Source organism: Salvelinus namaycush, chromosome 21 (genome assembly GCF_016432855.1).
Source record: "Salvelinus namaycush isolate Seneca chromosome 21, SaNama_1.0, whole genome shotgun sequence".
NCBI classification, from domain to species: Eukaryota; Metazoa; Chordata; class Actinopteri; order Salmoniformes; family Salmonidae; genus Salvelinus; species Salvelinus namaycush.
The window spans coordinates 25,755,678-25,777,796 of NC_052327.1; the positions used below are offsets into that span (position 1 = coordinate 25,755,678).

The 22,119-nt window shown below is 45.6% G+C and overlaps 1 protein-coding gene across 3 annotated transcripts in view; it reads right to left on the minus strand.

Moving 5' to 3' along the window:
* Window positions 1-2,069: 2,069 nt before the first annotated feature.
* The window catches only part of LOC120066244 (breast cancer anti-estrogen resistance protein 1-like), a 145,218-nt gene continuing 125,168 nt past the window's right edge, over window positions 2,070-22,119 (minus strand). For 2 of the 3 annotated variants that reach the window (XM_039017481.1, XM_039017479.1), the window contains exons 3-7: window positions 20,055-20,210; window positions 7,439-7,543; window positions 5,984-7,198; window positions 4,777-4,860; window positions 2,070-4,314 (exon numbers count right to left, since the gene is read on the minus strand). In XM_039017481.1, coding sequence (XP_038873409.1) covers window positions 3,802-4,314; window positions 4,777-4,860; window positions 5,984-7,198; window positions 7,439-7,543; window positions 20,055-20,210 — 2,073 coding nt within the window. In that variant the 3' untranslated portion in view covers window positions 2,070-3,801. The remainder of the gene's footprint in view (window positions 4,315-4,776; window positions 4,861-5,983; window positions 7,199-7,438; window positions 7,544-20,054; window positions 20,211-22,119) is intronic. The other variant, XM_039017482.1, reaches the window with a different exon arrangement.

Sequence of the window (22,119 nt, forward strand, 5' to 3'; positions counted from 1 at the left end):
CTCAAGGTGATTTACTGTTGGCATGACAGAGGACTAATGTTAGCGCTCACCTTGTCTTCTCCGGACAAGCTTTTTCCGGATGCCCCAAATAATCGGAAAGGGGATTCATCAGAGAAAATGACTTTACCCCAGTCCTCAGCAGTCCAATTCCTGTACCTTTTGTAGAATATCAGTCTGTCCCTGATGTTTTTCCTGGAGAGAAGTGGCTTCTTTGCTGCCCTTCTTGACACCAGGCCATCCTCCAAAAGTCTTCGCCTCACTGTGCATGCAGATGCACTCACACCTGCCTGCTGCCATTCCTGAGCAAGCTCTGTACTGGTGGTGCCCCGATCCCGCAGCTGAATTAACTGTAGGAGACGGTCCTGGCGCTTGCTGGACTTTCTTGGGCGCCCTGAAGCCTTCTTCACAACAATTGAACCGCTCTCCTTGGAGTTCTTGATGATCCGATAAATTGTTGATTTAGGTGCAATCTTACTGGCAGCAATATCCTTGCCTGTGAAGCCCAATTTTGTGTAAAGCAATGATGACGACACATGTTTCCTTGCAGGTAACCATGGTTGACAGAGGAAGAACAATGATTCCAAGCACCACCCTCCTTTTGAAGCTTCCAGTCTGTTATTCGAACTCAATCAGCATGACAGAGTGATCTCCAGCCTTGTCCTCATCAACACTCACACCTGTGTTAACGAGAGAATCATTGACATGATGTCAGCTGGTCCTTTTGAGGCATCATTTTTTGCGATTCAGTTCATTTGCCTGGCAAAGAGGGACTTTGCAATTAGTTGCAATTCATCTGATCACTCTTCATAACATTCTGGAGTATATGCAAATTGCCATCATACAAACTGAGGCAGCAGACTTTGTGAAAATTAATATGTGTCATTCTCAAAACTTTTGGCCACGACTGTACAGTACCAGTCAAAAGTTTGGACACACCTACTCATTCAATTGTTTTTCTTTATTTTACTATTTTCTACATCGTCGAATAATAGTGAAAACATCAAAACTATGAAATAACACATATGGAATCATGTAGTAACCAAAAAAGTGTTAAACAAATCAAAATATATTCTATAGTTTAGATTCTTCAAAGTAGCCACCCTTTGCCTTGATGACAGCTTTGCACACTCTTGGCATTCTCTCAACCAGCTTCACCTGGAATGATTTTCCAACAGTCTTGAAGAAATTCCCACATATGCTGAGCACTTGTTAGCTGCTTTTCCTTCACTTTGCAGTCCAATTCATCGCAAACCATCTTAATTGGGTTGAGGTCGGGTGATTGTGGAGGCCAGGTCATCTGATGCAGCACTCCATCACTCTCCTTATTGGTCAAATACTCCTTACACAGCCTGGAGGTGTGTTGGGTCATTGTCCTGTTGAAAAACAAATGATAGTCCCACTAAGTGCAAACCAGATGGGATATCGCTGCAGAATGCTGTGGTAGCCATGCTGGTTAAATGTGCCTTGAATTCTAAATAAATTACAGACAGTGTCACCAGCAAAGCACCCCACACCATCACACATCCTCCTCCATGCTTCACGGTGGGAACCACACATGCGGAGATCATCCGTTCACCTATTCTGCGTCTCACACAGTGGTTGGAATCAAAAATTTCAAATTTGGACTCATCAGACCAAAGGACAGATTTCCACCGGTCTAATGTCCATTGCTCATGTTTCTTGGCCCAAGCAAGTGTCTTCTTCTTATTGGTGTCCTTTTGTAGTGGTTTCTTTATTCTACAATGTAGAAAATAGTACAAATAAAGAAAAACCCTGGAATGAGTAGGTGTGTCCAAACCTTTTTACTGGTACTGTTAAATATATATATATATATATATATATATATATATATATATATATATATATATATATATATATATATATATATAAAATCATGGCGGTCCAGCATACAGAGCCCCAGGGAGGGAGAGACACAGTTGACAAGGAGATCAGGTATCTCTCAGGAGTTGGTGTTCGTGCTGAAGTTACTGGGGTACAATTATCTTCCAATTAACTATAAGCATTTCTAGTATATGCAATTTCACTCACAGCACATAGCTTCTTAAAGAGAGAGTAGGCTTGAAGTTTATTTTTTAATGAAAATATATTAAACATATATTTTCCAGTTATGCAATGTCCTTAACATATATATTTCAAATCTTAAAACACAGATTTGAGACTATAATGACATCACCACAACTACCAGTCTGCTTTGTTTTCAACTTATTATTTTTACTTGATAGGGGTTTCAACTATATCCACAACAACATGTTGCAGTGCTTTATAGTACAATATGTAATCTGATACTTAGAATACAGCCAATCAGGTTTTAGAAAACTGGACAATGGAAACTGGAGTGGCAGCAGATTCCTCTGCTTCATGTGGAGATGTCTCCAGGACTCAAGAACTAGTAAAACCCACCCACTGGCCAAGCTAACTCACATACCTCTGGTACAGCTATTGGAAGTGGAGTTATGATACAGCTGCTGCAAAGTCATTTGAAGTGTCAAGAATGGTTACTGTTATGCAAACAGACATTACCATCAATATTGTGTGTGTGTGTGTACACATACATTTGGTAAAATGCAGAGATGCAGCTCACAAACAACCACTCCCTAATTTGCTCATCAATTTACAAGGGTGTTGAGTGTATGCCAATGATACAAATGCACTTCTCACACCTTTACCCCCATAGCGGGTTTCCCTGGCCTGCAGGGTGCAGTGGTGCTGTCCAGGAAGTGCTAGGGGGAGGGAAAGCAGAGTTATTCCTGTATGAGGTGAGCAGAGAGCCTGGTCTGGAACACAGGCAACTTCTAGAACAGTGGAGCCACAGAGGAGTCCAAACCAACCCTTTTTAGATCACAGAGAGCATGCAGGACTATGAGAGAGTCTGGGAGAGTGTGGTGGATATAACAAGCACTCTAGGAGCAGCAGACAGACGGATAAAGCTTTGTGCTTTGAAGAACAAGGGAAGTTGTAATGCTGAAAAAAATACGTAAATTCATATTTCTTTTAACCTCAGATTTTTTACCTTCAAATCAGATTTGTTCTTTTCATTCTGACTTCTATCTCAAAGGAAGAGATGGTTTTATAAGACAGTCTTCTAATTGGGGCATTTTAATTAGCATGTAGAACTACTCAAATGAATCCTGTCCCATGACAGCAGTATATCTGAGAATGTTATTAACTGTCAGGGAAACCTCTCCCTCCCAGCCCCTACCCAGAATGCCTTACACTCACAACACGATCCCCAGCCTCCTTTGACAGCTCCAAGGAAAGCTATTCATTTTCTGTCAACATATCCTACAGCTCACCTGACAAGTACATTACTTTTACAAAATCCACCATATTTGATCATCTGGGATGAAAAACAGCATTAAGTACTACATACATTGTGTTTGAAATGTAAACATCCTTAATCAACGCATTATACCAATAATGATAACAATTATAATAATCAGAGCAATAATTACAGTATAGCAACAATAATAATAATGGACATTGTCTAAAAACTACATCATGTTTTCCATAAGGTCTCAAAAACATATATATATATATATATATATATATAGTGGAAGTTCATTTTCTTTCACTTTTTTTCTGGCTAATAGTAACTTAAATATTTACAATGATTAATTTACAACCAATGGCCCAGCCCAGTCAGATAATTGTCCTTTTTTGAAATAAAAAGCACAAGAGGAGGATGAAGGGTCCATGTGTCTGTGACAGTGGCCCACTGGGTGGGTGGATGATGTGTGTCCCAGTGTGGACTCCCCACATCAGTGTCTCAGGACAGGAGGTTCACATGGCCACCAGCTGGCCCAGAGCCATGCGGAACTGCTGTGTGCAGCCGGCCAGCTCCCGCACCCTCTCCGTCATGTCTCGCGCCGCACCGGGGGACGGGTACTGCAGCGCTGCAGTCTTGGTGCTCACCACGATGTCCTTGAGTTTGTCACACAGCGTGTTACTGTGCTGGGCCACATGCGCCCGCACCTCTGGGGACTTGGCCTGTCGCGAGAGCGTGTCCCCGATGAACACCAGCTTGTGTGCGCTGAGGATGACAAACTTGCTGTGAGCCACAAAGATCTTGGGCGGCTGGTTGTTGTTGATGGAGGAGTAGAAGGCGTCGATGGCATTGGTGAGGGTGGTGACGTTGGACTCACACTGCTCCGAGTAGAAGAGCAGCAGCTGCCGGTCGCCCATGCTCAGCTTGCTCCGCTGGGCCGTTGGGTAGTGGGGAGGCGGAGTCCAGCCTGAGATATCGTTGTTGATTGGCCGGCTGACTTCCTGCTCCAGTCGCTCAAACTGTTTCAGCTGCAGTAGATGGGAACACAGAGAGTAAATAAATATCTGCCTGATCTGTAAACATCCCATTTGAACTGACTGAAACCTCAGCCTCTGAGACACCAATGTAACACTACAGTCACATATACACTCCCTTATTACTGACAAAGGCTGCGTTTAGAGGCAGCCCAATTCTGATCTTTTTTTTCACCAATTGGTCTTTTGACCAATCAGATCAGCTCTGAAAAAGATCTGATGTGAAAAGATCTGGGCCCGGTTTCCCAAAAGCATCTTAAGGCTAAGTTCATCGTTAGAAGCATAGGATCCTATTGTTCTAAGATGAACTTAGCCTTAAGATGCTTTTGGGAAACCGGGCTCTTATATGATTGGTCAAAAGACCAATTAGTAAAACAAATATCAGAATTGGGCTGCCTGTCTAAACACAGCCATTTACACACCCACTCGCTCACTGACAGACCCACAGGTCCTCACCTGCTGCTGTTCCAGTGTGGTTTTGTTGTGTCTGGTCCCTTTCTCTAATAATTGCCTCTGATTCTTCTCAAACTCCTCCTTACCCTGGAAACCAAAGGACGGTAAGAAGAGTAAACTTACTTACTCTGCTCCAAGCACATAGACACAAACACGCTCAGACAATGCTGGGATGGAATTTGAATTCTACTGGCTCAAGGAAGGATCACCCATATAAAATGATCCGTCTGACTCAACGTGTGATAATTCTCCTAATCAGCAGAGGGCAGTATGAGCTCATATCAGACCAGACCACACACAGCAGCTCTGTCACTACCCTGAGGGTAGCTGACACATGAATTCAGGGTTTGTATGTTAGTGTGCTACACACACATAAAGCACTGAAACAGTGAATATATAAATGTCTTTTAGATAATAATAATTTGGTGGGTGCTTATAGTTTTCCTATTTCACACATGAACAAGTGTGTATTAATATGTATGAGTGAATTGAAAATGTGTTTTTTTGCATATCCCAACTCTGAGAGCAGGGTCACAGCTCTGCCATTATCAACTGCAACCCTGGAGAATTAGGGTTAAGTGCCTTGCTCAAGGGAACATCGACAGACGTTTCACCTTGTCGGCTTCGAACTAGCAACATTTTGGTTACTGGCTCAACACTCTTACCGCAAGGCTACCTGCCACCCACAATGATATCATATCGTCTTAAAATCATCTGTTCCTATTGCATTTTCACAACCACAATACTGCTGCACGTAAGGGCAACAACAGCAGCAATGGACAGAGAAAGTGATGATGTATGATGGGTATGTAGAGAAACACGCCTGCACATGTGGTAATGATGATTGATGATGACACCTGAAGCAGTGCACCGGGGGAGTATGTGTCGCCCACATGGGCAAGCCTTGTATGGGGCATTGATCTGCTGGCTGTGGTGTGGAAATGGAGATACATCTGGAGTCTATCCTCTCTCTCATCTCACACACCGGCGTATCATTGAACACAGACAGACACCATGGCTCGACATGCTTAACATAATCCATGGGCTAATGTAGAATGCTGCTGATTGTTCCGAACCACCGTACCGTTATGAGGAAGTACTGGTGCTGTTGATTCAGAGTACCAATATACACCAAACTAATTCTCTACTGATAAATGAGGACATAAATGTGTGATGATCTGTGCTGTGGTTTCATAAGAGGAGGTTTTACCTGTAAATGCACATAGTCATAGTCCTCCAACCAGCCCTCCTCGGTGGTCTCGTACGGCCGGTCACTGGTCTCCTCCTCGGCAGTGAGCTTGGGCGGTGACGGCAGGGGGCGGGACTGGATGTTGGCTCTCCCGTCTCCCATCTGATAGGCTGAGATGTTGTTGTTGGTCATCTGACCCATGAGGTCAGCGGCGTGGGGGACGGGGGGCAGAGGAAGCTGCTGCTGCTTGTTTGTCCTTTTGAAGAGCAGCGAGGCGTTGCCATGGAGAAAGGAGGCCAGCTGTTTGGTGTCGTCAGGCACACCCCGGGCACACATGACCAGCCGGTCCAGGTCATCCCCACTGCTGCCTGCTGAGGGCGTCATCAGTGCAGGAGGGGCCCAGGCCACAGCATCCAGAACCTGGCTGTACTTGACAAGGCCCTGGAAGGCTTCCTCCATCTTCTGCACCTGCTTGCCCAGCTTGGCCTGTAACGTGCGGTCAGTGGCCTGGGCAGAGTTGGCCACAGCCCCCCTGGCAAACTCCAGCAGGTCCCTGACAGCCACCCTCATCCTTTCCACCGCCTGCCTGATGGCTGGCAGGTTGGCCTCCATCTGGGTGGGGCTGCGCCAGTTCCCACTGATGAAGGACATGAGGAGGGAGACGGAGCCCTCCACCCCCTGCTGCAGGCGAGAGAGGCGCTCCATGGCCTGATCTAGATCCAGGATCAACAGCTTCCCCGGGCCGGCCTGGCTGGGCACCGCCGACTCCCTGACTGGCACCATGTCCAGAGAGGAGGTGGACAGGTTGCTGCGGGTGCTGCCCGTGCTGGAGGCAGACAGGCGTTTGAAGCTGACCGTCAGCTCCTCTGTGGCGCCCGCATCTCGCACCACCTGAGGGGGGATGTCATAGATGGAGTCCTCGCCTGCAGGCCGCTCGCGGGGGAAATCGTACACATCCTGGGGGTCATGGGGTCCACCCTTCCTCAGACTGGCGGGGATGTCGTAGATCTCCTGACCCAGGTGGGCGTCTGGGTGGTGCTTTCCGGTGAGGGGAGGGGGAGGGATATCGTACACGTCTTCAGGGATGGGGGGCTCAGGCCCTCCGGGGATCAGACAGCCCTGGCTCTGGCTCTCCAGACTCTTCAGCTTGGCAAAGTGGGGGGGCACGTCATAGGTCTCCTCCCTGATAGGAGCGTCTGGAACATCCTTACTGACGGAGGGGGGGAAGTCGTACACCTGGGAGGGAGACAGAGGCAACGTCAAACACACACACACTGTACTTACCCTCACTGCCATAGGACATCATAATGATGTCAAACACACATTCTGATAAGGAGAAGGGGTGGTTACTTTAAGACACCACCTATCAAGTACAGATGGTAAAGCCCACTGTGACTGATGAGTATCCTCCTGTGTCCCTCTACAACAACAACAGACAGAGAGGATGTGTTAGTGGTGCAGTAGCTGCAGCCTCACCGTTTGCTGAGAGAGCAGTTGGCTCTTGTCCACACTGGGGGGCGTGTCATAGATGTCTTGACCACTGGTGGGGCCTTTCACCGCCATTGGGGGCGTGTCATACACCTGGGGGGGGGGGGGGGGGGGGGGGGGGGGGACACAATGCACAGAGAGATAAAACACACACACCCCACAATAAAAAACAATTTACATACACACATCAGATATACACACACACACACACACACACACACACACACACACACACACACACACACACACACACACACACACACACACACACACACACACACACACACACATGTTCATACTTGCACACATACAGACATACACATAAATATACAATCAGCAATAAGAGCTCAGTTACAGCTGCAGCAGACTCAATTTATGAGCATATTAAAAAGGGAGGAACAAATTAAATCAAGCTTCTGAGGGCGTGTTGGATGAATCCAGTTTAATGTGGAGGAGGTGGGGAGGGCGGGAGGGACCCAGACACTCTGCCCACTTTGTCTTCTAATCTCGTCTCTCCCTGGGGCCCCTCTTTTCTCCACTGCCTTCCCTACAAGGGGGGAGGGAGGCATTATTGAGGCTGCAGGCTGAGAGGGGGGCAGTGAGGGCGCTGACACACACAACATGGGGACCATCTCTCCCACTCCTACACAGAGGACACACATCCTGTCTGGGACTGCCCTGACACGCACACATGGAGCTGGACGGACTGGAGCATGACCAAAGTTGAAAACAACTGAAGAAAATCTCTTATACAGCAGAGACCTTAACCTCAGTGCTAACTCTGTTCTGACTAAACCTCTGTGACACTGGTCAGTTGTGCCTTGCCTGACGACTCACCCTGAATATATTTCCGCTGCTCTAGCGATCGCTACATTCAGTCTGAAACTGACATCCTAAAGTTGTTGTTTGAGTTCAAAATGAGGGGCACGGTACAAAACAAATTCATCAGCGATTGGATGGTCTCCAACAAATCTAACCAATCAGAGTATCAAAGTTGATAACGTGTCATGTAAGACGGCTCTGGCCCAACCCATCAGTTTCTGGGACCAATCAGAACAGTCAGAATGTGTTTACATTCTAGAAATCATATGGGAGGGAGGCAAATCCAGACTCATCGAGGAGAAAAAACATCAGTTGGCCCAGAGCGATGTGGATATGTAGGCAGGCAAAGTTGTGCATGCATTCGCCACGGTAGGACATGTATGAAAACTATAAGGATATGTGTGTGATGCCCACAAAATGCAACATTCAAAATAATGTGGAGATATTACTGCAACAATGCTGCAGAATGTGTGTTGAGAGGATGCCTATTGCAAAAGTACTCTTTTCTAAGGCACTGTTAAATTCAATACAATCCCACAATGCACTTCAGCCTGGAGCAGCGGCAAGGGAATTAACTTTGCCGTCAGTCTTGTATGAGTAAACTTCTGGAACACACTGCCCTGCAGCAGCCACAGTCCTGTCTCTCTCTCTCTCCAGCCCAGGAAACGTCTGTTGTTTTGCACACTACTTTTACAGCTTTGATTAGTAGAGTATTTCACAACTACACTGAACAAAAATATAAACATTTTTATTTTTTTTATTTTATTTCACCTTTATTTAACCAGGTAGGCTAGTTGAGAACAAGTTCTCATTTGCAACTGCGACCTGGCCAAGATAAAGCATAGCAGTGTGAACAGACAACAACACAGAGTTACACATGGAGTAAACAATAAACAAGTCAATAACATGGTAGAAAAAAAAAAGAGAATCTATATACAATCTATATACAATGTGTGCAAAAGGCATGAGGTAGGCAATAAATCGAGTAATTACAATTTAGCAGAGATACTGGTGTGCAAAAGAGCAGAAAAGTAAATAAATAAAGCAGTATGGGGGGTGAGGTAGGTAAATTGGGTGGGTAGTTTACAGATGGACTATGTACAGCTGCAGCGATCGGTTAGCTGCTCGGATAGCAGATTTTTAAAGTTGTTGAGGGAGATAAAAGTCTCCAACTTCAGAGATTTTTGCAATTCGTTCCAGTCGCAGGCAGCAGAGAACTGGAAGGAAAGGCGTCCAAATGAGGTTTTGGCTTTAGGGATGATCAGTGAGATACACCTGCTGGAGCGCGTGCTACGGGTGGGTGTAGCCATCGTGACCAGTGAACTGAGATAAGGCGGCACTTTACCTAGCATAGCCTTGTAGATGACCTGGAGCCAGTGGGTCTGACGACGAACATGTAGCGAGGGCCAGCCGACTAGGGCATACAGGTCGCAGTGGTGGGTCGTATAAGGTGCTTTAGTAACAAAACGGATGGCACTGTGATAAACTGCATCCAGTTTGCTGAGTAGAGTATTGGAAGCTATTTTGTAGATGACATCGCCGAAGTCGAGGATCGGTAGGATAGTCAGTTTTACTAGGGTAAGTTTGGCGGCGTGAGTGAAGGAGGCTTTGTTGCGGAATAGAAAGCCGACTCTAGATTTGATTTTGGATTGGAGATGTTTGATATGAGTCTGGAAGGAGAGTTTGCAGTCTAGCCAGACACCTAGGTACTTATAGATGTCCACATATTCTAGGTCGGAACCGTCCAGGGTGGTGATGCTAGTCGGGCGTGCGGGTGCAGGCAGCGAACGGTTGAAAAGCATGCATTTGGTTTTACTAGCGTTTAAGAGCAGTTGGAGGCCACGGAAGGAGTGTTGTATGGCATTGAAGCTCGTTTGGAGGTTAGATAGCACAGTGTCCAAGGAAGGGCCGGAAGTATACAGAATGGTGTCGTCTGCGTAGAGGTGGATCAGGGAATCGCCCGCAGCAAGAGCAACATCATTGATATATACAGAGAAAAGAGTCGGCCCGAGAATTGAACCCTGTGGTACCCCCATAGAGACTGCCAGAGGACCGGACAACATGCCCTCCGATTTGACACACTGAACTCTGTCTGCAAAGTAGTTGGTGAACCAGGCAAGGCAGTCATTAGAAAAACCGAGGCTACTGAGTCTGCCGATAAGAATATGGTGATTGACAGAGTCGAAAGCCTTGGCCAGGTCGATGAAGACGGCTGCACAGTAATGTCTTTTATCGATGGCGGTTATGACATCGTTTAGTACCTTGAGCGTGGCTGAGGTGCACCCGTGACCGGCTCGGAAACCGGATTGCACAGCGGAGAAGGTACGGTGGGATTCGAGATGGTCAGTGATCTGTTTGTTGACTTGGCTTTCGAAGACCTTAGATAGGCAGGGCAGGATGGATATAGGTCTGTAACAGTTTGGGTCCAGGGTGTCTCCCCCTTTGAAGAGGGGGATGACCGCGGCAGCTTTCCAATCCTTGGGGATCTCAGATGATACGAAGGAGAGGTTGAACAGGCTGGTAATAGGGGGTGCGACAATGGCGGCGGACAGTTTCAGAAATAGGGGGTCCAGATTGTCAAGCCCAGCTGATTTGTATGGGTCCAGGTTTTCCAGCTCTTTCAGAACATCTGCTATCTGCATATGGGTAAAGGAGAAGCTGGGGAGGCTTGGGCGAGTAGCAGCGGGGGGGGCGGGGCTGTTGGCCAAGGTTGGAGTCGCCAGGAGGAAGGCATGGCCAGCCATTGAGAAATGTTTGTTGAAGTTTTCGATTATCATGGACTTATCAGTGGTGACCGTGTTACCTAGCCTCAGTGAAGTGGGCAGCTGGGAGGAGGTGCTCTTGTTTTCCATGGACTTTACAGTATCCCAGAACTTTTTGGAGTTAGAGCTACAGGATGCAAATTTCTGCTTGAAAAAGCTGGCCTTTGCTTTCCTGACTGACTGCGTGTATTGGTTCCTGACTTCCCTGAACAGTTGCATGCACAATTTCAAAGATTTTACTGAGTTACAGTTCATATGAGGAAATCAGTTAATTAAATTCATTCATTAGGCCCTAATCTCTGGATTTCACATGACTGGGAATACAGATATGCATGTTGGTCACAGATACCTTTAAAAAAGTAAGGGCGTGGACCAGAAAACCAGTCAGTGGCTGCGGTCCAAACACTTAAAAGACACACCCTAAAAACCTTTAGGACTACCTTTAGGACAGCCTTGCAAGAGTGACCAAAAGGGTGTTTAGCATCCCCAGTGGCTCTGTAAGTGTGGAGAATATATTCTCCACTGCTGGCCGGCTCTCCAGGCACCATCGCATGAGCCTGAAACTACAGACTGGCCAAACTCATGTTTCTAAAAATGAATTCAAAGGCACTAATAAGTCATTTTAATTGAATTTGTATTTAATTCTAATTATGTATCAGCCTATATGTGCTATTTATAGACTATAAAGATTTAAAATGTTGTTTAAATGCGCTTTATGAGCTTTATGTACCTACAAACCTATTGTGTCACACTCGCAAATGCTTCAATGTATTTCTTTGTAGGCTACAGCCTTGAAATAATTGAAATACTATAGACCAGGGGTGTCAAACTCATTCCACGGAGGGCCGAGTGTCTGCAGGTTTTTGGTTTTTCCTTTCAATAAAGCCCTAGACAACCAGGTGTGGGGAGTTCCTAACTAATTAGTGATGTTAATTCATCAATCAAGTACAAGGGAGGAGCGAAAACCCGCAGACACTCGGCCCTCCGTGGAATGAGTTTGACACCTGTGCTATAGACGATCCCGCAGGTGAATAAACCAGATGTGGAGGTCCTGGGCTGGCCTGGTTACACGTGGTCTGCGGTTGTGAGGCCGGTTGGACGTATTGACAAATTCTCTAAAACTGTCACGTTCTGACCTTAGTTCTTTTGTTATTTCTTTGTTTTAGTATGGTCAGGGCGTGAGTTGGGTGGGTTATCTATGTTGGTTTTTCTATGTTGGTTTTTCGTTTGGCCTGGTATGATTCTCAATCAGAGGCAGGTGTCGTTAGTTGTCTCTGATTGAGAATCATACTTAGGTAGCCTTTTTTCCACCTGGGTTTCGTGGGTGGTTATTTTCCGTGTCAGTGTTTGTTCCACACGGAACTGTTTTCGGTTGGTATTTCATGTGTCGTTTGTTGTTTTGTTTCTGTGTTCGTTCGTTATAATAAAGAGCATGAACACGTACCACGCTGCGCATTGGTCCTCCGATCCTTCTTACTACTCCTCCTCAGATAAGGAGGAGGACAGCCGTTACAAAAACAACATTTGTGGCAGCTTATGGAAGAGAAATCAACATTCAATTATCTGGAAACAGCTCAGGTGGACATTCCTGCAGTCAGCATGTAACGATGTGCGCTGAGAGTCAGGAAGCAAGTTCAGGGAGTGTTTTAATAAATAAACACAAGATAATACAAAATAAGAAACACGAACAACGCACAGACATGACACTGGAACAGAAACAATGACATCTGGAGAAGGAACCAAAGGGTGTGACATATATAGGGCAGGTAATAAAGGAAGTGATGGAGTCCAGGTGAGTCTGAAGACGCGCAGGTGCACATAACGATGGTGACAGGTGTGCGCCATAATGAGCAGCCTGGAGGCCGGAGAGGGAGCACACGTGACACAGCATGCCAATTGCACGCTCCCTCAAAACTTGAGACATCTGTGGCATTGTGTTGTGTGACAAAACTGCACATTTTAGATTGGCCTTTTATTGTTCCCAGCACAAGGTTCACCTGTGCAATGAAGATGCAGTTTAATCAGCTTCTTGATATGCCACACCTGTCAGGTGGATGGATTCGCTTGGCAAAGGAGTAATGCTCACTAAAAGGGATGAAAATACATTTCTGCACAAAAGTTTAGAGAAATAAAATGTTTCTGTGTATGAAATATTTCTGGGATATTGTATTTCAGCTCATGAAACATGGGACCAACACTTTACATGTTGCGTTTATAATTTTGTTCAGTGTATATAGGTGATGATGGAAGTTATCAAGTCTATGAGCTTGGTAATGAGTTTTAGAGGGCAGTTTAAGGCTACAGCTTTTAGGTTATTGGCTGTATTAAACAGATCTTTGTTGATAATAAACATCAGATTGATGCACCATGTGTGACACACACGTAAATTCACAACCACACAACCCAATCTACTTCCAGGGTCTGACAAGGGACACTCTCTAAAGTTTATGATGCTGAGGCAGGATTATCTGCTAGCTGGCTGTCAATGAGCGTTGCACCTGAGGAGGAACAGAGTAAGTGGTATCTAAGATTCAACTTCATCCTCGTTTCTCTATGACCTGACGGCAAACAGCAGCAGACTGACAAGCCAACTCCTCCATCCAATCCTGAACCCTTATAACACACAGAAAATTGCACTCCCATCTCTCGCCATGTGACTGTACCCAAACAAACAGATTAGCAATTATAATTCTGCACAAACAATGTGATACAATCTGTTCCCCGGGCCTTTGGGGAATTAGAGTGACAGAGAGAGGAGGCAAGAGGGACTACAGTATGAATACCAAATCCACCTCCACAACCATTGGGCACATTGCCAAAACACTGTCAGAATCTTGAATTCAGGCGATGCAATTTGTTTGGAGTTGGTATTCAGTGGGTACACTGATCTGATCGCAGACAGTTTGGAGTTGGTATTCAGTGGGTAGACTGATCTGATCGCAAACAGTTTGGAGTTGGTATTCAGTGGGTACACTGATCTGATCGCAAACAGTTTGGAGTTGGTATTCAGTGGGTACACTGATCTGATCGCAGACAGTTTGGAGTTGGTATTCAGTGGGTACACTGATCTAATCGCAGACAGTTTGGAGTTGGTATTCAGTGGGTACACTGATCTGATCGCAAACAGTTTGGAGTTGGTATTCAGTGGGTACACTGATCTAATCGCAGACAGTTTGGAGTTGGTATTCAGTGGGTACCCTGATCTGATCGCAGACAGTTTGGAGTTGGTATTCAGTGGGTACACTGATCTGATCGCAAACAGTTTGGAGTTGGTATTCAGTGGGTACACTGATCTGATCGCAGACAGTTTGGAGTTGGTATTCAGTGGGTACACTGATCTGATCGCAGACAGTTTGGAGTTGGTATTCAGTGGGTACACTGATCTAATCGCAGACAGTTTGGAGTTGGTATTCAGTGGGTAGACTGATCTAATCGCAGACAGTTTGGAGTTGGTATTCAGTGGGTAGACTGATCTGATCGCAGACAGTTTGGAGGTGGTATTCAGTGGGTACACTGATCTGATCGCAAACAGTTTGGAGTTGGTATTCAGTGGGTACACTGATCTGATCGCAGACAGTTTGGAGTTGGTATTCAGTGGGTACACTGATCTGATCGCAGACAGTTTGGAGTTGGTATTCAGTGGGTACACTGATCTAATCGCAGACAGTTTGGAGTTGGTATTCAGTGGGTAGACTGATCTAATCGCAGACAGTTTGGAGTTGGTATTCAGTGGGTAGACTGATCTGATCGCAGACAGTTTGGAGGTGGTATTCAGTGGGTACACTGATCTGATCGCAGACAGTTTGGAGTTGGTATTCAGTGGGTACACTGATCTGATCGCAGACAGTTTGGAGTTGGTATTCAGTGGGTACACTGATCTAATCGCAGACAGTTTGGAGTGAAAATGAGATGGTTGTGTTACTCCTCTCAGCAGAAAACCAAAGCCAGGGCCCATTGGATTGTCCACTGAACCCACTGACTGATCTTAGGCCTGCTATCTGAACTATCTGAACTATCCCTCCAGTCCCAGCACTATATTCTTTCAGATGCCGTCAAACAGTTTTTCCTCTCTTTCCCTCATTCTCTCCTCCCTCCAGCTGGTTCTCTTTCCCTCATTCTCTCCTCCCTCCAGCTGGTTCTCTTTCCCTCATTCTCTCCTCCCTCCAGCTGGTTCTCTTTCCCTCATTCTCTCCTCCCTCCAGCTGGTTCTCTTTCCCTCAATCTCTCCTCCCTCCAGCTGGTTCTCTTTCCCTCATTCTCTCCTCCCTCCAGCTGGTTCTCTTTCCCTCATTCTCTCCTCCCTCCAGCTGGTTCTCTTTCCCTCATTCTCTCCTCCCTCCAGCTGGTTCTCTTTCCCTCATTCTCTCCTCCCTCCAGCTGGTTCTCTTTCCCTCAATCTCTGCTCCCTCCAGCTGGTTCTCTTTCCCTCATTCTCTCCTCCCTCCAGCTGGTTCTCTTTCCCTCAATCTCTCCTCCCTCCAGCTGGTTCTCTTTCCCTCATTCTCTCCTCCCTCCAGCTGGTTCTCTTTCCCTCAATCTCTCCTCCCTCCAGCTGGTTCTCTTTCCCTCATTCTCTCCTCCCTCCAGCTGGTTCTCTTTCCCTCATTCTCTCCTCCCTCCAGCTGGTTCTCTTTCCCTCAATCTCTCCTCCCTCCAGCTGGTTCTCTTTCCCTCATTCTCTCCTCCCTCCAGCTGGTTCTCTTTCCCTCAATCTCTCCTCCCTCCAGCTGGTTCTCTTTCCCTCATTCTCTCCTCCCTCCAGCTGGTTCTCTTTCCCTCATTCTCTCCTCCCTCCAGCTGGTTCTCTTTCCCTCATTCTCTCCTCCCTCCAGCTGGTTCTCTTTCCCTCATTCTCTCCTCCCTCCAGCTGGTTCTCTTTCCCTCATTCTCTCCTCCCTCCAGCTGGTTCTCTTTCCCTCAATCTCTCCTCCCTCCAGCTGGTTCTCTTTCCCTCATTCTCTCCTCCCTCCAGCTGGTTCTCTTTCCCTCATTCTCTCCTCCCTCCAGCTGGTTCTCTTTCCCTCATTCTCTCCTCCCTCCAGCTGGTTCTCTTTCCCTCTCTTTTACCATGTCTTGCAGCCATTTGTCCTGATATTGGCTGTGTGTTTCTCTATCTGCTTCAGGAGCCTGTGTGTGTGTGTGTGTGTGTCTGTGTGTGTGTGTGTGTGTGTGTGTGTGTGTGTGTGTGTGTGTGTGTGTGTGTGTGTGTGTGTGTGTGTGTGTGTCTGTCTGTGTCTGTGTCTGTGTCTGTGTGTGTGTGTGTGTGTGTGTGTGTGTGTGTGTGTGTGTGTCTGTGTGTCTGTGTGTCTGTGTGTAAGGATGGATGACACAGAAAGTGGGTTCACCTTCAGATCCAAAGCGCATGCAGCTCAGGACATGCTGCTCACTGTGCTTTGTGGAAAAATACAACCTTTTTCTAACGCCTCCAGACAATGAAATATCTACTTCCCCTGCTGGTAATGTATGACCTCCTCTAAAAATAAATGTGGAATCACAGAGCCGCCGTGGGTTTAAACACACAAAGAGAGAGAGAGAGAGAGAGAGACAGAGAGAGAGAGAGAGAGAGAGAGAGAGAGAGAGAGAGAGAGAGAGAGAGAGAGAGAGAGAGAGAGAGAGACAGAGACAGAGACAGAGACAGAGACAGAGACAGAGAGAGAGAGAGAGAGAGAGAGAGAGAGAGAGAGAGAGAGAGAGAGAGAGACAGAGACAGAGAGAGAGAGAGACAGAGAGAGAGACAGAGAGAGAGACAGAGAGAGAGAGAGAGAGAGAGAGAGAGACAGAGAGAGAGAGAGAGACAGAGAGAGAGAGAGAGAGAGAGAGAGAGAGAGAGAGAGAGGAAAGCTTTGACTATGTACAGACTCAGTGAGCATAGCCTTGCTATTGAGAAAGGCCGCCGTAGGCAGACATGGCTCTCAAGAGAAGACAGGCTATGTGCACACTGCCCACAAAATGAGGTGGAAACTGAGCTGCACTTCCTAACCTCCTGCCCAATGTATGACCATATTAGAGAGACATATTTCCCTCAGATTACACAGATCCACAAAGAATTTGAAAACAAATCCAATTTTGATAAACTCCCATATCTACTGGGAGAAATTCCACAGTGTGCCATCACAGCAGCAAGATTTGTGACCTGTTGCCACAAGAAAAGGGCAACCAGTGAAGAACAAACACCATTGTAAATACAACCCATATTTATGCTTATTTATTTTAACTTGTGTGCTTTAACCATTTGTACAACACTGTATATATATAATATAACATTTGTAATGTCTTTATTGTTTTGAAACTTCTGTATGTGTAATGTTTACTGTTAATTTGTATTGTTTATTTCACTTTTGTATAATATCTACCTCACTTGCTTTGGCAATGTTAACACATGTTTCCCATGCCAATAAAGCCCCTTGAATTGAATTGAAAATTGAATTGAGAGAGAGAGAGAGAGAGAGAGAGAGACAGAGAGACAGAGAGACAGAGAGAGAGAGAGAGAGAGAGAGAGAGACAGAGAGAGAGACAGAGAGAGAGAGAGAAAGAGAGAGAGAGAGAGAGAGAGAGAGACAGAGAGACAGAGAGAGAGACAGAGAGAGAGACAGAGAGAGAGAGAGAGAGAGAGAGAGAGAGAGAGAGAGAGAGAGAGAGAGAGAGAGAGAGAGAGACAGAGAGAGAGAGAGAGAGACAGAGAGAGAGACAGAGAGAGAGACAGAGACAGAGACAGAGAGAGAGAGAGAGAGAGAGAGAGGGAGAGAGAGAGAGAGAGAGAGAGAGAGAGAGAGAGAGACAGAGACAGAGACAGAGAGAGAGAGAGAGAGAGAGACAGAGAGACAGAGAGACAGAGAGACAGAGAGAGAGAGAGAGAGAGACAGAGAGAGAGAGAGAGAGAGAGAGAGAGACAGAGAGAGAGACAGAGAGAGAGAGAGAGAGAGAGAGAGAGAGAGACAGAGAGAGAGAGAGAGAGACAGAGAGAGAGAGAGAGAGAGAGAGAGAGAGAGAGAGAGAGAGAGAGAGAGAGAGAGAGAGAGAGAGACAGAGAGAGAGAGAGACAGAGAGAGAGAGAGAGAGACACAGTGAGAGGGAGAAAGAGACACAGAGAGAGGGAGAGGGGGACACAGAGAGAGGGAGAGAGAGACAGAGAGAGAGAGAGAGAGAGAGAGAGAGAGAGAGAGAGAGAGAGAGAGAGAGAGAGAGACAGTGAGATGGAGAGAGAGAGACAGTGAGATGGAGAGAGAGACACAGTGAGATGGAGAGAGAGACACAGTGAGATGGAGAGAGAGAGACAGTGAGAGGGAGAGAGAGACAGAGAGAGGGAGAGAGAGACAGAGAGAGAGAGAGACAGAGAGAGAGGGAGAGAGAGACAGAGAGAGATACAAAGAGAGAGACAGAGACAGAGATAGGTTTAATATTCCCAATACATCAGATATTAATGAGAGGTTAATGAGACACTTCGCAGAAAGACGACCAGTCGAGTCAGGAAGTGTGTCTAAGCCAGCAGAGAGGAAAAATAGCCATCAATCTTGTGAAGAGGACGAAATGACTTCAGTGACATCAGAGACAATAAGTGGCGAGGCAGGACAGTGAGAGGACATGAATACCATACCCCCTCACATACACAGGACACCACCATCACTGGGGTGGTCAAGGGTAAGAGGTCAAAACTAGTGTGGCTCAATTGCTGATGATATGGAAGATGAGAAATTGTATCTTCAGTGATTTGTGTCTGTATGTTGGTGTGTTACTGTAGAGAAGCGGGAGAGTGCAGCATTTGAACATAAATACAGGTGAGAGAGAGAGAGAGAGGCGAGGCAGTGAATGAACTGAGAGAGAAAGCATGCAGGGCATTCTACGCCATTAAAAAACTAATTCAAATTGAAATACTTATTAAAATTTGGCTAAAATGAATTGAATGTGTCATTGAACCAATTGCACTTTATGGCAGCGAGGTGTGGGGTCCACTTGCAAAACAAGATTTCACAAAATGGGACAAACACCTCATTGAAACCCTGCATGCAGAGTTCTGTAAGATTCTCCTACATGTCCAGAGGAAAACTACAAACAATGCATCCAGGGCAGAATTAGGCCAATATCCACTAAAAACTAAAAAAAGAGCAATTCAGTTTTGGAAACATCTAAAATACAGTGACCCCCTCTGATATCATTACCAAGCCCTGCAATGCCAAGAGCTGAGCAAAGAAAAGAGTCCCCTCATCCAGCTGGTCCTGGGGCTAAGTTCACAAACCTGTTCTACTAGCACACTGAAGCCCCAGGATCAGAGCATCCAATCAATCAGAGTAAAACAAATTACAACACAGTCAAGACAAAACTACATTGCTTATTGGGAAACACAAGCACAAACACAAAGAAAAATGCAGTGCTATCTGGCCCTAAATCGACAGTACACCATGGCAAACAATTTGACCATGGTTACTGATCAGAACCTTAGAAAAACATTGACAAAGTACAGGCTCAGTGAGCACAGCCTTGCCATTGAGAATGGTAGACACAGGAAAACCTGGCTCCCTGTAGAGGAAAGGCTGTGCAACCACTGCACAGCAGCAGAAAGAGCTGCATTTCCTGACAAAATGTCAAAAATATAAAACAATTAGAGACTGTCATTTCCCCAAATTTGAAACCCTTATTCAAGGTTTCAAAGACCTCTCTGATGAGAGTAGGCTACCACCCTGTTGGGGGAGGACGCAGAGAGTTGTGGGTTGGCAGCGCACTACATTGCTGCCCGCTATAAGATGAGGGACAGTGTCTGACAGACCAATCAACCTGCACATGTCCTCTACTGTATGCTTATTGTTATTGTTCAATGTATGGTTATTTTGACCTTTGGTTATTGTTGTTACTGTTGTCCCGTTGACAATTTTGATTCTTATTATTTTCATATTGTAAATATCGAAAGTAAGCTTTGGCAATATGTACATTGTTACGTCATGGCAATAAAGCAAATTGAAATGAACTGAAATTGAGAGAGAGAGAGAGAGAGAGAGAGAGAGAGAGAGGACTAGCTGAATCCTCACCTGTTGGCTGTACTGGGCGCGGGTTGGGGGAACGTCATAGATATCCTGTGACTGCTGGGAGGGAGGCATGTGTCTGGGAGGGACGTCATACTCATCCTGCTCCGACTTTTCCGTGTCATACACATACACCTGGCCCACCCGCGTCGGCACCACCACCTGACGGAGAGAGGGAGCGAGAGAGGCATGAGGTTAGTGAAATAGTCCGTTATAAGATTTCAGCAAATTGATGCATCTTTAAGTCTTATGTAGAGTTGAAGTCGGAAGTTTACATACACCTTAGCCAAATACATTTAAACTCAGTTTTTCACAATTCCTGGCATCAAATCAAATCTAATCAAATTTTTATTTGTCACATACACATGGTTAGCAGATGTTAATGCGAGTGTAGCGAAATGCTTGTGCATTCAATCCTAGTAAAAATTCCCCGTCTTAGGTCAGTTAGGATCACCACTTTATTTTAAGAATGTGAAATGTCAGAATAATAGTAGAGAGAATGATTTATTTCAGCTTATATTTCTTTCATCACATTCCCAGTGGGTCAGAAGTTTACATACACTCAATTATTATTTGGTAGCATTGCCTTTAAATTGTTTTACTTGGGTCAAACATTTCAGGTAGCCTTCCACAAGCTTCCCACAATAAGTTGGGTGAATTATGGCCCATTCCTCCGAGTCAGGTTTGTATGCCTCCTTGCTCACACACGCTTTTTCAGTTCTGTCCACAAATTTTCTATGGGATTGAAGTCAGGGCTTTGTGATGGCCACTCCAATACCTTGACTTTGTTGTCCTCAAGCCATTTTGCCACAACTTTGGAAGTATGCTTGGGGTCACTGTCCATTTGGAAGACCCATTTGCGACCAAGCTTTAACTTCTTGACTGATGTCTTGAGATGTTGCTTCAATATAGCCACATAATTTTCCTCCCTCATGATGCCATCTATTTTGTGAAGTGCACCAGTCCCTCCTGCAGCAAATCAATCTTAGTGTATGTAAACTTCTGACCCACTGGAATTGTGATACAGTGAATTATAAGTGAAATAATCTGTCTGTAAACAATTGTTGGAAAAATGACTTGTGTCATGCACAAAGTAGCTGTCCTAACCGACTTGCCAAAACTATAGTTTGTTAACAAGACATTTGTGGAGTGGTTGAAAAACGAGTTTTAATGACTCCAACATAAGTGTATGTAAACTTCTGACTTCAACTGTACTTTATAAAAGAGTGTAAAAACACCAGCAAATCAGCTCCAAGTGATTTCAATTTTCTTCTATTCCAAAATATTCCCACACATAACATAGAGATATACGCTGACTGTACAAACAATAGAACACCCCCCTTTGCCCTCAGAACAGCCTCAATTAGTCGGGGCTTGGACTCTACAAGGTGTTGAAAGCGTTCCACAGGGATGCTGGACCATGTGGACTCCAATGCTTCCCACAGTTGTGTCAAGTTGACTGGATGTCCTTTGGGTGGTGGACCATTCTTGATACACACGGGAATCTGTTGAATGTGAAAAACCCAGCAGTGTTGCAGTTCTTGACACACTCAAACCATTGTGCCTGGCACCTACTATCATACCCCGTTCAAAGGCACTTAAATCTTTTGTCTTGCCTATTTACCCTCTGAATGACACACATACACAATCCATGTCTCAATTGTCTCAAGGCTTAAAAATCCTTCTTTAACCTGTCCCCTCCCCTTCATCTACACTGATTGAAGTGGATTTAACAAGTGACATCAATAAGGGATCATAGCTTTCACCTGGTCAGTCTATGTCATGGAAAGAGCAGGTGTTCCAATTGCAATGAACATTCAGTGTATGTGATCATGTACAAATGTAAGCAAGGTTTGAAATGATTATGTTTCAGTGAAATATTATATATGTTTGGGCATCTTGCAGTCAATTTGCAGTCTACTAATTATTTGTAATTATGTTCCGGCCCCCTGACCATCCGCTCAATAAAAAATTGTCCCTAGTTGATCTAGTTGATGATCCCAGCCGTAGATGATAACAGTAGAGAACACATTATATCCACTCAAGACTCAATCTTAATTAAATTCCTCTG